At 34.0% G+C, this 15,828-nt stretch overlaps 1 protein-coding gene and 1 pseudogene across 2 annotated transcripts; one reads left to right on the forward strand and one right to left on the reverse strand.

Annotated features, from left to right (window-relative positions):
• Positions 1-253: 253 nt before the first annotated feature.
• Positions 254-12,308, reverse strand: LOC110823046 (F-box/LRR-repeat protein At5g63520-like). Of its 2 annotated transcripts, none has more exons than XM_088210868.1 (11): positions 11,775-12,308; positions 6,223-6,314; positions 5,680-5,787; positions 5,422-5,514; positions 5,174-5,317; positions 4,749-4,850; positions 4,590-4,629; positions 4,120-4,272; positions 3,060-3,238; positions 1,930-2,042; positions 254-998 (listed from the first exon to the last, which is right to left on the reverse strand). In XM_088210868.1, the coding sequence occupies exons 4-11, from the start codon at positions 5,449-5,451 to the stop codon at positions 491-493; spliced, it is 1,269 nt and encodes a 422-aa protein (XP_088066994.1). In that variant the 5' UTR covers positions 5,452-5,514; positions 5,680-5,787; positions 6,223-6,314; positions 11,775-12,308; the 3' UTR covers positions 254-490. The 2 variants fall into 2 exon arrangements, with proteins under 2 accessions (XP_088066994.1, XP_088066993.1); XM_088210867.1 differs by having other exon boundaries at positions 6,223-6,426.
• Positions 9,616-9,734, forward strand: LOC148239791 (5S ribosomal RNA; annotated as a pseudogene).
• Positions 12,309-15,828: the final 3,520 nt, after the last annotated feature.

Consider the following 15,828-nt stretch of genomic DNA (forward strand, 5'->3'; position numbering starts at 1 on the left):
TTATACGATGAGCATCATGTTACAGGTAAGAGTATGGTTCTTTGTTCCAGCCTCAAAGATAAGCAGGCGAAAAGATTCCTGGGGGGAGGAGAAGAAAACTTGTTGAGCAATCATTAATTCAATTACTTGAAATCTAGACTCCATAAAATTCTGTTCTATACCCCTGCATAATAAAAACAACACTTTCACGATTGCCACTCTTACTATTTGGTAGTCCAGTCCTAACATCAAACATACAAGTGAGAAATCTCTGTAACAAAGTTCCAGATATAAATCATTGAAGTTCAAAGATAGAAGAGAAGCAAACACTTCAGAAACTTAAAACTCTGGGGGCTCTGTAACCAAGTTCCAGATACAAATTATTGAAGTTTATAAAGATAGAAATGAAGCAAACACTTCAGAAACTTAAAACTCTAGGGGCTATGTAACCAAGTTCCAGATATAAATTATTGAAGTTTAAAGATAGAAAAGAAACAAACACTTCAGAAACTTAAAACTCCAGGGGCGGAGATCCAGGAGGAATATATGACATCAATAAATAAACTGAGCTATAAACATGCATGGGACAGCGGACTGAGCATTCTTCTTCATCATCATACTTTTCACCCATTGCCTCTATAGCTTTACTTTCTGCTCCTTCATCCTTCTGACTAACAAGCTGTTCAGTTTCACGTCCAATTTCCTCAAGACAATATGCTCCTATTAATGGAGTGCCAGGGAAGTTCTTCCAGAAGGGGTAAGTAAGAACTTTTGGATGTCCAAAAAATCTCTCACCAGAACGGTAACAAGAAAAGCTCACACATCCAAACACTTCACTAGTTTCAGCACCTCCTCCACCATCATGATTTTTGAGACTCAGAGCTTCCTTTAGATGTCCAAGATTCTTATAGGCATTGAAGCAAGAACATTTTGCAGTCTCAGAATCCGTGTGGTAGAATAGGAAGGAATCATTAGGTTCGATGCCGTGACCATCAACAACGAAGCCGCCGTCTTCTCCTCTGAAAAACATAAAATTCCAATAAATAAATTTCTTTTTTTCTTGGATACAGAGCCCTTTTTTATTTTTGATTTAAACTTTATAAGTAGAAAAGGAGTTAAAATAGTAATCCCAGGCCAAAAAGAAATACAAGCTATCCAGATATATTACTAGAATCCTTAAACAAACACTAATCTGTTTTAGGAGAATATAACATTTCTACTTGACTATGTTTGAAACAAATTCAGAAATTGAATTTAAGTTGATGGAATTTAAAATGTATTATTCAAATTCCAATTAAATACAATATAAGCTAATTTTTTATCATTTAAATAAAACTTTCATCATGTTCTAGTTGAGATGAATACATATTTGCAAATAAATTCCACATTGTTTTTTAATTTATTTCAAACATAGCCCTCAAAGAAACAATCTTGTTCACTAATATATTTCCATTAAATTTTGCAGAGTATGGAAATTTGACTATCAAAGGAAACCGTATCCTTCTAAATTTAGTTAACAAGAAAATGCTATTTTCCAACACTCTTGAGATTTGTTTTCGACCCAGGACCAAGGTTACCTCATGGGACAAGGAAAGGAGGTCAAGAGTCTGAAATATAACACTAAGTTCAGGCTCTATCCATGGCAAAGAAAATAAGATATTTCCAGTTAGAATTTTAAATCAACTAACGTTTTTAGCAGTGACTTTAAATTCTATAATCAAGCCCATCTAATTGCTAGTGAACGCATAGATATAGTGATGAGACTCCAATACTCTCTTGCCCGATTAGCCAAAAGAAATCTTATTCACATTTCAGACTATTCTTTTACCAAGGCACCAAATTCAGTGAAATTGTTAATAGCTTATCTTTCTTGAAGTTTATATTCAACCTTCTGTTTAACTAAGTAAGCAAATATAGATAACCAAGCAAAATATTGTTCTGGCATCTTACCCTAAAACTTCATGGAAAACTCTGTACTTCCTCAACTCCAAATTCTCTGAACCAGATGAAGATTCTCTTTCTTTCACGACCCCAACATACAAACTGTGCAAGTGATCTTCCACCTGCATCAATCATTCACCATGGATGAAAGATGAGAAGGGTAGAGAGTAGAGAGAGCTCTAAATGATTATTAAAGACTAACTTCTCTCTGTTATTTCAAAAAAAAGGACTAACTTCTCTCTGATGCAGTGGATATTGCCAACATTCCGGACATAGCATGTGTCCCCATAGTTTGATGATAACAAAGATTGTCTTTTGATAATAATGGAAATATACTCTAGCAAACTAACCAAACTATATGTATAAAATCTAACAAAATATTTATGAATTATCTAACTTGAAATAAAAGGAATCAACCAAAGAAACGTCCAGAAGAAACTGTATGGTACTGGAACCTCTATAGAAGATCTTTGTATGAAAATAAAATAAAATAAAATGTCCCTTTCCATGCGTTAATCAGTTGCTAAGCCAAAAGTGTATTCCGGAAAGGAATTTTCATAGATCAATTTATGGTGCATGGCAATCAAATCTGAAGAAAAAATATTTGTTTTTTCTTCTTTAAAAATAAAGATATTCTCTCTATGCCAACAAAACTTGGAAAAAAAAAAGATATGTTTCTTTTTCTCAGATAAATGAAGAAAAATAGAGTAGCAACAAAAACTTCTACTATGAATTACAGAAGTCTATATCAATATAATTACCTAAAATACCATTTATTTGAACTGAACTTGTGTCTTTTTGCTGTTTAAAACTATAGCTAGTGCTTTTTACTTTACTATGACTTAATAGTTGTTTTCGGTTTCAATGCTATGAAGGAATATTTAATCATGTACAATTATCAAAAAGGGATAAGAATAACAAAATAAAATGGAAATATCTCTAACAGGATTGACTATCATTTGTGGGTGTTTTGAATTTAAAAATAATATAGGTATTTTCTTTTATGCAAAAAAATAATAAATCTACTTTATTCAGTTGGGCCCAAGAGAGATGCTTTGTGTCATAATTGTGCTTAAGTTAAGCAAAAGCATACTAGAAAAGCAAAATCAAATAACATGAGTCATCTATGACCAGCATACCTGCTCAACAACATCATCTAAAAGTCCTTGGGCATCTAGAGTGCCATTCCCTCCTTCCATTTTAGCAGTGAACCATGAATATTTTGCACCTCTATCTTCAACAGAAACTACCCGCAGTTCGGGACCAAATGGTATTATACCAGTTGACATTGCAACATGGAATTGGATTTCTCCAATATCTAATAATTTAAACAAAATAGAAGAAGTTAAGCGAAAAGTTATGATCATTTACTAACGAGACGTCTAAAAAGAAATGAAGAGAAAAAAAAGATATAACTAAGACATTAGTAGGAAACTGCAAACAAATGAACAAACTAATAACAAATGACAATAGTATGAAAATGTAAGGAAGTAGCAAGGCATCATAATAAGACAATATTAACGTTATATTGAAGCCAAGAAACAGAAAAAAAAGATATCTAGTTGTTTATCAAATAAGTTCAATTTCAAAATAAGCATGATATGAATTTCGATAAGAAAGCAACAAGAAGCACATAAAACTAGGTACTGAATATGAATTATCAAAAAATTATCAATAGGGGAAAGCATAATATACCCAAATCTACTACAATTCTTTTAAGAGCACCGCACCTGCACATAGAGAGTAATGAAGAAGCATCCACATACAAAAGAAAAGTTTATAAGATCAACTTCAGTGCATTATCTTCCCTTGCTTTTCTCCTGAAAATTCTATGAAATTATCCTTAATGCATTAATTTTTTCCCTCTTTTTAGCTCTTCTTGGTTTTTGCCAGTTTCTATAACAGATTTTCTGAATTCAATTGCTAACAAACAATTGAAACCTCATTCAAACAGCTTAAACAACCACAAGAACAAGCACAAATCACTTTATTAACTTTTGAGAAAGCATGTAAACAAGAGGTTTTCCAATATTTTTCAGTTTTTCTTTCTTTCTTTCTTATAACACGTAACAAGAATAACAATTTTTCTTACAAGGTTTAATGATTAATTTCTGAAAATTTTTCCCATGTTCTAACGTAACTTCAGAGACCTATTATCAATTTCAAACATCTCAAAATTCTACAGCAGAGACATTGCACCTTGAGATTTGTTCTTGTCCCTTGCAAATACAAGGCCAACAATATCAAAGTTATACTGATCCCCCCAGTAATTCTGAGAATTATCCACACTGTTCCACAAAAAACAGCCATTTGTATCACCAACAATAACTGTTTCCTTAGGCATGGCATAATCTGAAAAATATAAAAGGCAATTCAACTTGTTTAGCCATGTGTAAGATCTGCAATATAACATCAAACTGATATCAAGTAAATGAAAGATTTTTGCATAAAAAATCCAACAAAATTGCAATTTACTTCAGTTTCATATTGTTGATACATTCAGTGAGCCTTGCAAGAAGATCTGTTTATTGTGGATAGAACTACTACAAATAAAGCTTGATCGACCATAAGAAAAATCTTCACTTCGTGAAAATAACTCAATTGCAGAACCAAGAAACCATAAAAAATATGGAACAATCAAACAAAATATGGATGTAATAAATGCTCACCAAGTTCTGCAATGACAGCTTTCACATCGACGCGTTGATCCTAAACATGATTCATTTAACACATTAGCAATGAAAATAATCAACCTGACTTGAAGAAATAAAATGATGGAATTTCTTTCTAGTTTAGAGATTAATCTCTAATTAGGAGCATCAACTCACTCCAAATAATATAATGCCAGCTGGGTCTTTGGTACCCGAGACAGTGGTTGCATACTCCCTAATATCCATCACAAACTTATCAACCATAGCACCTTGGCATTCCTAATTCCAAGAGAAAAAGAAAAAGTCAACATCAGTTATGCACAAACAATCAAGAGCGCTATTTATGTTCTATGTAAAGAAAAACGGAAGTTAAATAGAAATCGCAATACCACATAACATGATGTCTTTTCTTGATGACAAATCAAATTGACATTTCTCACTGCCACCTCTTACCTCTTCAAATTAAAAGGACTCTATGTATTTAACGATCTTTTTGTTTACAACGCATATTCATTAAGAATTTTATATATTCCAGCAACAACAAAGAACAGGAAGAAATTTTTAGGACATAACCTAAAGAATCTTAAAGACAGCAACCATACCCCCTTTGGGCGCAAAAGCGGGATAACATCAAATTTTAGGCCCGGAAAAAAACCAACAGCCAAAACAATCCCATAATCAAGATCTTCAACTGCATTAAGTCCCATCCCATTTGGACCTCCAGGATAAACAAAGTCCCATTTCACCTATGGAAAATTTTGATAAGAAAATGTGAGATCCCCCTACTTGATTTTGCTTAAAGAACTTAACTCGTTAACATGAAAGGAACTAGGAAAAAATAATGACAAACCTCTCTAAGTTCATCAGTACAAGCATCCATACCAATGATGCCACAAACAGCACTTGTCACGGTCGGGGTTCTAGATCCCAATCTTTCAGTGATCTGCATTAAAATCACAATCAAACCAAGAGCCTCTTCTTTTTGTTTGAAAAAATGTATATTCAAATAATATCACGAAGAATATTAGAACAAATGAAATCGAAAAACAAAACCAGATCTCCTAAAAATGCAGTGCAATAGATGGAAGGTTATGAAGTAGAATATTACAAGTTGGTGCGCAGCTTGCAAGTTAAATTGTGTGCCTATAAAGGCAATGGCAAAGTGCGGCCATATGGGCTCCAAAAGCACCTTATCAACAACCTCTCTTACAGCAAGCTAACAGAATGTAGGACACATCAAAAGATTCAATTAGTTCTATTTATTACTAAAAAGAAACTCTATGAAGATTTTAAGAATATAATTTCAGAAACAAGTAATATTCATCTCGCTTAAATAAACAGAACCTACCCTACTGAATAAGCATGAAATAGTCTATTTTTGTATGTCAAATACCAAAATTGCATTTCAGTTCGTTTTCTTTTCGTTTTTATTATAGTTATATTTTTAGTCAAGCATAAAGAAATATGTCGCACTTGTGCATATTTAGATCTTCGGATTCCGATGGGACTTAAAAGGAAAAGAATAACCTTAACTTATCCCTCGAAGTTCCGTCAATTTCAATTAATATATTTCTATGTTTTTCTAAGCAACCAAAACGATCATTATATGGTTAGAATTTAATATCAATAATAATAAACATCAATTACTTACATGAAGGGAAGGGTTGCAAGAGAGTGCAGAAACAAGTTTAGGGCGCGAAAGAATTCGACCGCAACCATTGTACCAGGATTTGTTAACACATGCTGCAGATGCAAAGGATAAAGCTGGTAACCTTGATAATATATTTTGGAAAATATCATCATTCTCTGAGAAGAAACCACCCATCTTCTTCCTCAATTGATTTCTCATTTGATCCTATGGTTGTATTGATGATGCACAAATATTCAACAAAGAGGACTCAAATAAACTTAGAGAAGAGAATTCAATTTAAAGGATCCTCTATTTTCAAATATAAGGAAAGGTGAAGCCACTGCAATTAAAGCAACTAGATTTGGATTTGCTTCTTTTTCAGACATCTAGTACAGATTTCAATTAGCTGGCTTTTGGGCTTTCTCTCACCACTTTTTGGTTTCTGGTATATTCAAATCAGTCAAGCAGCACCTAGATTAATGTTACTACTGTTGGTTTTACATGGCTTATGAATTTAAATATTCATCAAGAAATCAACTCCAGTACGTCTTCGTTTTCTTTTCTCAAATTAATTATCTAATTGACCTCTACAAAAGAAAATTGGAACAGAAACTATAAATAACAAAAACTAATCGCATTTTAATTTATCTTTCTCAAATCATTATATCAGAACTTTACATGACATCTATTTCAAAAAAAAAAAAGGAAGTTTACATGACATCATTTCAAACAATTTCTTCTAGGACGCCATATAATTACAAATACTATTTGATGCAAAATATTTTTTTTTGAAATAAAAAACTATTTGATGCAGAATATGAAGATGTAAAGTGGGTATATTTCAATAATAAGATATATGATGCACAACCAATTAATGAAAATAAACATTTTGGAAAATTTATACTAAAAGAAATAGGAAGATTTAATTTTGTCTTCCTAATATTACCTTTCTGTTTAGCTTATTTTCCTATTTTCTAGATTTTCTAGATTTTCTACGTTTAATTGTATTTGGTGTTATAAATAAAGTACTCCATTTAGTTATGTTAAACAACTATTCATGATCATTATTGAAATTTTCTTTTTGAAATAAAAAGTAAAGTATTAAACCACCAAGAGGGTGTAATCCATATACAATTTTCCAAATATAGAAATAGAAAGATTATTATTTCAAATGTTGAGTTATTGAAATGATCCTTGAGATTCAAGTTCTCCCTCTTTCTCTCTTGTTCTTCATGTTTGCCTAATATTCTTCCATTCTCCGTCTAATGTTTTCTTCTTTGTCCCATATTTCCCTTTATCTAATCTTCTATTCTCTTCCTCATATTTTCTCTCTATCTTTCTATATTATTAGGATCATTGTAGTTCTACAATTACTTATCCGATATTACTATTTCTTACCTGCCATAAAAGAACTAGTGAAAAAAAAATATGAAAATTTATAGAATCTACAGGGGCATTTAGACCTAAAAATTCTATCTTTTGTGTTTCCATTTCCTATCTCCAATTTTGTTTTCCATAGAGATTATTTTCAATGATAAAAATGGGAAACAATTTTCAGAAAGGAAAATTTGATAACATTTTTAGTTGAGCTTCCTTTTTTTCACTAGCAAAAACCAAAGGTTGCTAATTTGCAAACTGAAAATCTCTCCTCCTCCAAAAATAAATATATATATATATATATATCTATATATATGCAAAACTGGTACTAAATCTCTATATGATCCTTTAGTCCTTCCCTAGAGTTATCTTTACTTCACCACCAATGTACTCAAGGGCGTTAAGGAAGAAGCAAACCAGTGAATTTGCCACTTTTTTTACGTAGGTTAAGTGTTTAACCATAGAGCCATGGATGCAAACTGGTAATTGAGCCAGGTTTTAGTTCTTCATTGAGTTCCTTTTTTATTCCCATTAAAGGAGATATGAAAAAAGAATGGAATAGGAAGATGTGCTTTCTATAACAAAGAAGAAGCGGGTCGCGAAAGCAAAGAAAGTTAGACAAGATTGTAAGGCATAGGAACATGTATTGATCTAATGGATGATGTACACTCCACTAGTTTATTGAAGACTTGATTACTAGTGTATCAACTGGTCCAATACAAATTGAAACTGAAGCACATGAAACACATTTTTTTAGAAAAGAACTTTAAAACACATTACACCTTGATAAATAAAAAGGGAGAAGAGTACATAGGTTAAACAAGATCCCACACTGAAAAGGCTCCCCAATTAGGCATTCCCCAAGACACCCCTCGTAAATATGGTAAGCATTGTAAAAAATGCTCCTAGTTCTTTTTTTTTTCCAAAGTAAAAATGCTCCTAATTCTATTACAGTTCAGGAAGAAAGAAGAAAAAGGGAATATCTTGTTGGGAAGAAGCGTTTACAGTCTTATAATACAAAGATAAAACCCGACCTAACAACACCTATGTCAAGGACAATTAGACGGGATAATATTATCCAAAGAAAAAAGAGTCTTTTATATTTGCCACCCACTAATGTTTACCCATTCCTTTCTTGCTTTTTGAACCATTCCCGAATGAGGTGCTACTGAGCTTTTTAGAGGATGTTTGAGATTCCTTAAACAAATGTGCTTAAAATAGTAGAGTATTTTAAACTACTCAAAGTAAATAAATTCTTATTTTAAAATAAGAAATTACGCGTTTTAGATAAAGTACTGATAGTAAAAATAAACAATTGCTAAAATAAATAAATAATATATACTTATTTTGTAAATATTTTGTAATTTACATTATCATATCATTTTTAATTTTAAGTGGATATGAAGAAGTTAATTAAATAAATTAGATAAAAAATAAGAAGCTAAAAAGTTAATAATAGGATATTTATTTTTGCCTTCTTCAAGTCATTTTTAAGAACTTAATAAGCACTATTTTTTAAATGCTACAAATTGAGAGATTGTCTTTAATGGTACAAAACTGAGAGTTTTAAACAAAATGCTTAGAGCTATTCCTAAGCATGAAATAAGCAATCCCAAATATCACCTTAATCTCCTTGAACATCTTCCTTATTTCATGGTGCCTTAGTCTTGAAACTTTACACTATTTCCAATTAAACCATTCTCTTTAAGGTTTGCCCGTCTTTCGTATCAAGATAGAAGGACGTGATTCTGTAAATAAATTCCCTTTCCGTTCTTAGGTTCTCAAGTGAAAGTTCTTTGGAAGATCAAAAGAAAAAGTACACTATTCAAAGCACCTCTAATATCTTAGTCGATGGCTATGTTTGGTAAAATGAATAGTATAGTGTAAGGAGTACATAAGGTTTTTTATCCCATCCTACCTAATGCATGCGAGTAAGTCTTTTTATAAGTAAGATAATACACTTGACGCCTCATATCAATATATATTTTCTACACTTTTCTTTCGAAAAAAAAAATAATAAGATAATACACTACAAATAAGTGCGATCATATCAGTACTAACGCACCGGATCCCATTAGAATTCCGCAGTTAAGCATTCTTGGGCGAGAATAGTATTAGGATTGATGACCTTCTAAGAAATTCTCGTATTGCACATGCCTTTTAAAATGTAAAATATTTCTAAAAAAAAAAAAAAGATAATACACCACAAATCTTAGAGTGGATAATGTTATTCATTCATGAGAGAGAAATAAGGGCTATCCTTAATGGTTCTAAACCCTGAGATTTTTTTTTTTTTTTTTTTTTTTTTTTTTTTTTTTTTTTTTTTTTTGTATTTAAGAGTTATCTTCTTTATACTTCTAAGAATCTCAAGGAATTTATTGACATTTTGCTAGCTGTGACATTTTCTTATACGAGTTGTATCCTATAGTGGACATACATATCCTACTCTCTTTTACTCTTTAAAAAAAAGTGAATAAACAGTACCCACTCAGTGCTATCATAAAATTTCTAGAATACCTTTTCCAATTTATTTTTTCTAAAAAGTCTAAAATACATTTTCCAATTTATTTTTTCTTTTACCTATGTCCCTTAAAAAGAACATTACCATCGCTCCACCACAACCACCCTCATCCCCTTCTTCACCATTGTCACCACCACAACCATTGTTACCCCCAATTCTGCCATCATTGCCACCATCATTGTCATTGTTGTTGTTGCTGCCACCACCACCATAGTCACCACTAGCCACCATTACCAGCACCATCGCCACCACCATCCAAACACAATCACTATCGCTGTTGTTGCAAGCCCCACCATCACTAGCAGCACAAACTTGCCGCTGCCATCACCACAAGTACCAAAATCACTGAGCACCCTGCCGCTAGTAACACTGACCACCACCAGCACCATAACCACACCATCCCCAGCAACATCATCCTATCACAAGTAAACTGTGTTGAGGCTCTCCCAGAAAAGAACAATTTATTTGAAAGATTGTGGGGTCGCTACTAACCTTATTTGGGAGAGAGATCAAATGCTAAGATTTACATGGGTCTATAAGCAAATATCCTAGATCAAAATTTTTAGAAGGTGAGAAGGTCTGAGTTATCAATCTTGTGGTATAGGATGGTTAACTAGATTCTAATTAGCATGCATTTATAACCAATAAATAAGTTGCGAGTGTGTGGATCTGGCATTGAACATCAACTAAAATCCACTAAACTACAAAAAATAGTTATTTACAAGCTATATCAGGGAGGGGGACTTAAGTACATAAGGAATCAAATAATGATCTTCCAAATTTATCCCTTCTCCAGAAATGTTTTCCTGGTTTTGGATTATATCTTCCATTGACAAAGCTTATGTGTTCCACCCATACATCAAAATCAGCCGCATATGAAAAAATGAATCATCCTGGTATATGCGTGCTCTAATTAATATACATTCACGTAAAAATCCACACTTCAAACAGACCCATAACTGATCATGTCCTTCAAGACCTAATAATTATTCAATGTGTTTTTGAAAAGCAACTTAAAATAAAGAGCAGACTAATAAGCAAGACATAGGTGCAAATAACAAGCACAAGAAACATCGGATCGGACAATAAAACCAAGAGGGGTTCTATTGGTAAGCAGCTGGTGAGCTAACAGGCACCCTCAAAGCCTAAACATGGGAGGAGCTGATCTTCTTCTTCGTACTTAATGAACCATGCTAAGGCAAATAGGGTTGACAAAAGCTGAAATTTATATCATGTACAATAGAACACCTTTTATCCAGATCAGCATTCATCCTTTAGGTAACCTCAATACCAATTTGAGGATTTCATCATACAGTTTCAACTATTTAAAAAGAAATCAAAATCAGATGGGAACCCAAAGCAAAACTGATAGACAAATGCATGAAACGATTTTGAGGTGGAAATCTCCACGTCCAATACTCTTAAGCATTTTATGAAGCACTTAGTTTGCTAGTAAATCTGTCATTTAGAAATCTTCAGACAGGAACGAAATCCAAACCTTGAAATTCAATCAACGTTCACAACAAACCACACCAGCAGAAAAATAAGCAAAATCACCAAAGAAGGACATTAAGCCTACCGACCAATGCACAATTATCATCTTCCTCGATATTCAATTATTAAAATTTAACAAAGCCAACACCTAAGAAAATGTCAAAAGGCTCAAAATTTTTACCAGTGCTGGTTCACAGAACAAATAGTTTTTCTCGGGCTCTCTTAGCTCTCATTGCTGCTCAGCTCTGCTTCGCCCCCACCAAACCCAACACCCCCCACCCCCGCTTTTTTGTTTTTCTTTCTGATTTCTTGTTCTTAATTTCTCCCCATCTCTTCTTTCTTCTCCTCTAGTTACGCCTCTCTGTCTCTTCGTTTCTCAAAAAAGAACAAAAGCCTGATTCCTCCAGGTCCTTCCTTGTTACCTCCCTCATTCCGGATCACTTCCTTTCGTTTTCGCTCTAACTCTCTTTTTTTCTTCTCTTTCTCCCCCGATTTCTCCTTCTTCCTCTGCCCCCCGGAATCTCTTATTGTAGCCAAAAGTTGAGACCCTCTTTACCAGCACGCTCATCTTGCTCTGTTCCATGCAACCACGAGTCAAGTCCTGCTGCTCGGACCTCCTCTGTCGCGGTCGCTTCACTGCTTAGGGTAGACTGTGGAAGAAATGAACAGAAACGTTAAACCACACTGATTTAGGAGGTTGGATTTTTTGGAATTCTTTGGTCAGTTTTTTGTAATAAATTTATGGAATGGAACATACCAAAATTATTTTTTTAAATATATTTAAATATATAATACCATTAAATAAATAAATAATATTATTACAAATTCTGAAATTAAAAAATAATAATGTTTTGAATTAATATTTTGTTATTTGAGTATTAATCAAACCACGGATGCAACATTCCTAACTAAAAATGTATTTATCTAATTAGAATCCTATTGAATTTGTTCAAATTAGATCAAATTATTTTTATTTCAGTTCAGATCAGATTGAATAAATATTTGTTGATCCAAATTATCTATCATGTTTAATTACAAAATAATTTTTAATATTAATAAAAATTAAAACACATAATAAAATTATAAATTATAATTAATAAATAAAATAGTATATTAAATCATAAATGCGTGATTAATATTTTTATCTTTTTAATACAATACAAAGCTGTACAAAAATTAAAAAATTTTGGTGCTTGTATCTTGGGATTGAATGAGAGGAAATTTCAGTTAGAAACTTACTTGCATATCCTTCATTTCTAATGAGATTGAATTGCACAAAGGTATTCTTAATTGAATTATTATTCTAATCTTAATGAATTTAAATATATAAGATCATTTATTTAATTACAATATTAATAAAAACAATAATCTAGATAAATATAAATATTAAATATTTCAATAAAATAAGAAAACTGTAAATAATTATTTTACATTATATTCAAAATTAAAATTATCTCAAATTCTAATTCTAATTCTAATTCTATCTAATCTATTTTCAAGAACTTATCCAATTTTTAGTTTATATTAACAAAAAATAAATAATCATATAATTTCTTGCCTTCATAGTCATTATAATTTGAAAATTTAATAATCATATAATCATACATATTTAAAATTTCTAATATTTTCAGTTTAAATTAAAGATCATTATTATTGTCATAACTATCTTTTATTATCATCGTTATTATTTCTTCAATAGTATTTTTCATCATCACTAATGTTATTATTATCATTGCTAGCGAAGTTGTTATTGTCTTTACTTTTATATCATTTTTTCTATTATCACACTTATTTTAATTATCGGTACCGTTATTGTCAATATTATTCATGTTATCACCACCACCATCTTATTATTGATATTTTTATTTTTGTTACCATTTAATATTATTAATACCATAATACTCGTCATCAATATCATCACTATTAATAAAGAAAATCTGAGTAATATGGCTTCTTGCACTATTATTTATTTATAAAATCACGTCAAACATATATAGGTAAAAAATTTGTTGTCCAGCAGCTTAACATATTCCACTCGGACTACCTTACATTGCCCAATTATTTTCACTTCACCTTTCTTCAATAATAAAAATAAAGTGCATTTGGTTTCCTATATTGCTATTTCATAGCAAAAAACCACATACATTTAGTCTAAAAAATTTGGATCTACAAAAATGATTAGACTCTCTCAAAAATTACCTTCACCTATTTGTCATTTAATATTTTAAATAATACTCTTTTACAGAAAGTATAAGTATTTTTAAAGTGTTTTTTTTTTTTGTTAAATGATTAATCTTAAAGATTTACAACCTTCTTAAGAAACTGACTAATAATATAGTGTAGCACCCGGAAAAAAAAAAAAAAAAAAAAAAAAAAAGGGGAGGCCACGTCAGCAGGCCCGGCCAACCGGGGCCTGCCACGTGGCAAGATCGCGTCACTCCAAAAGGAGCCACGTTGGCGATCCGCGTGGGTGCGATCCGACGGCCCAGATCAATCGCGCGATCGGACGGCCCAGATTCAAATGCACGGACGGCCCAGATTCAATCAAAAACGAACGGCCCAGATTAAAATGAAATGAACGGCTGTGATCAAAAGGCAAGGGGTTATAAATAGAACCCCCACACCAGACCACAAACCCTAGCCGCCAGCCGCTCGCCGGAGAAGACGAACCAGAGGCCGACCGCCGCCACCCGCCGCCACTCGCCGCCGCACCGGGGAAATTTCCGACCGCCGATCGAAGTAAATTTCATACCCCCGACTCGTTTTTCCCCACTGATTCCTCCTATGGCCAAATCGAAGCCGAAATTCCGGCCAAACGGCCGGAATACGCGGCCGAAGCCCAGCGGCCCCGCCGCGCCCCCTCTCGGTTTTTGCCTCCGACGAGGCCCTTCCCGGCTTCCGTTCGATGCAATTTTTATATCACCGTGATCACCATTCTTTTCTCTACAGGTTGACCGAAGCCAAATCACCAAAACACGAACCTCGCCGGAGGGTCGCCGTACCCGAGAGCGCCGCCGCCGGTAAGCTCCGCTTTTCCGTGATTTTTTGGCCCCCCGAGGGCCCTAGGGTTGTTTTCTGACAAGGACCGATGCGAGTGTGGCCGAATTCGGCCGAAAACAGCCAACCCGAGGCGACTCGCCGTCGCCGGAGCACGGCGGAGCCGCCGTGCCGGAGTTGCGATTTGGGCCGAAAGAGGCCCTGGGCCTAATTTGGATTTTTTTTGGAACACGTGCAAGTACTGTTAGCGTGTTTCAGTTCCTCGGGAAAAAAATTCAGGGAAAATTAGGGACAGCCTGCAGGCGCACTGTGAATCGTATTCGGATCCCGAAAACAAGTAAGGACCCCTCACCTTATTTCCTATCACGGTATTAAAGTTCAAAATGATAAAACGGTATTTCTTGAATTAACGCATGTGTGAAATTGCTTAAGGTTGCTAATGGAGCCCGAGTCTAGTGTGATTAATGATTTACTGTTGTTTGGCATGTTTTACACTGTTTTACAGCTTTAAATGCATTATGGGGTTTGATGTGTTCATTTTATAATTTCGAATGCATATATTACTGTTTTATTAATTATGGGTTGAATAACTGAAGAACTGATACTGTATGTTGTCTGTTCGGCATGAATTACGATTTGCTTGTTTAAATGTGAATTGATGATGCTTATTGAGGAAAAAGGGAAATGAAACATTGTATAGACTGATAATTGTATGACGGGGTCAGCCTGACTAGATATCCTGGGAGATGGTGGACGGACCGGGTCCGTAGGGAACCCTACCGGGATTGTGGTCTCACATGCCGGACGGGGCATGGAGATCTTATGGTTTTGGCGCCCATACCGGACGGGGTATGGGGACGGCCCGTTTCACCCTCATACCGGACGGGGTATTGAGGTTTATGGTTTTGGCGCCCATACCGGACGGGGTATGGGGACGGCCCGTTTCACCCTCATACCGGACGGGGTATTGAGGTTTATGGTTTTGGCGCCCATACCGGACGGGGTATGGGGACGGCCCGTTTCACCCTCATACCGGACGGGGTATTGAGGTTTATGGTTTTGGCGCCCATACCGGACGGGGTATGGGGACGGCCCTGGAAACTGATTATGAATGTTAAAGGTTAACGGGTAGCGGGACCCCTAGGGACCCCCATGGATACTAGTAGGCTGGTAAATGAGAAAAGGATATGTTGTATAATGATTGAATTACAAAAGGCGTGATAAGTGCTATGTTTTAC

Source organism: Carica papaya, chromosome 9, assembly GCF_054855325.1.
Source record: "Carica papaya isolate Zhongbai chromosome 9, ASM5485532v1, whole genome shotgun sequence".
NCBI classification, from domain to species: Eukaryota; Viridiplantae; Streptophyta; class Magnoliopsida; order Brassicales; family Caricaceae; genus Carica; species Carica papaya.

Excerpts from the sequence above, each read along its gene's own strand:
- LOC110823046 (XM_088210867.1), bottom strand. The coding sequence starts at position 6,420 with ATGAGAAATCAATTGAGGAAGAAGATGGGTGGTTTCTTCTCAGAGAAT. Across the intron at positions 5,788-6,222 it reads CTTGCAACCCTTCCCTTCAT|CTTGCTGTAAGAGAGGTTGT; the intron begins GTAAGTAATTGA and ends ACATTCTGTTAG. Across the intron at positions 4,630-4,748 it reads CTGGCATTATATTATTTGGA|GATCAACGCGTCGATGTGAA; the intron begins GTGAGTTGATGC and ends AATCATGTTTAG.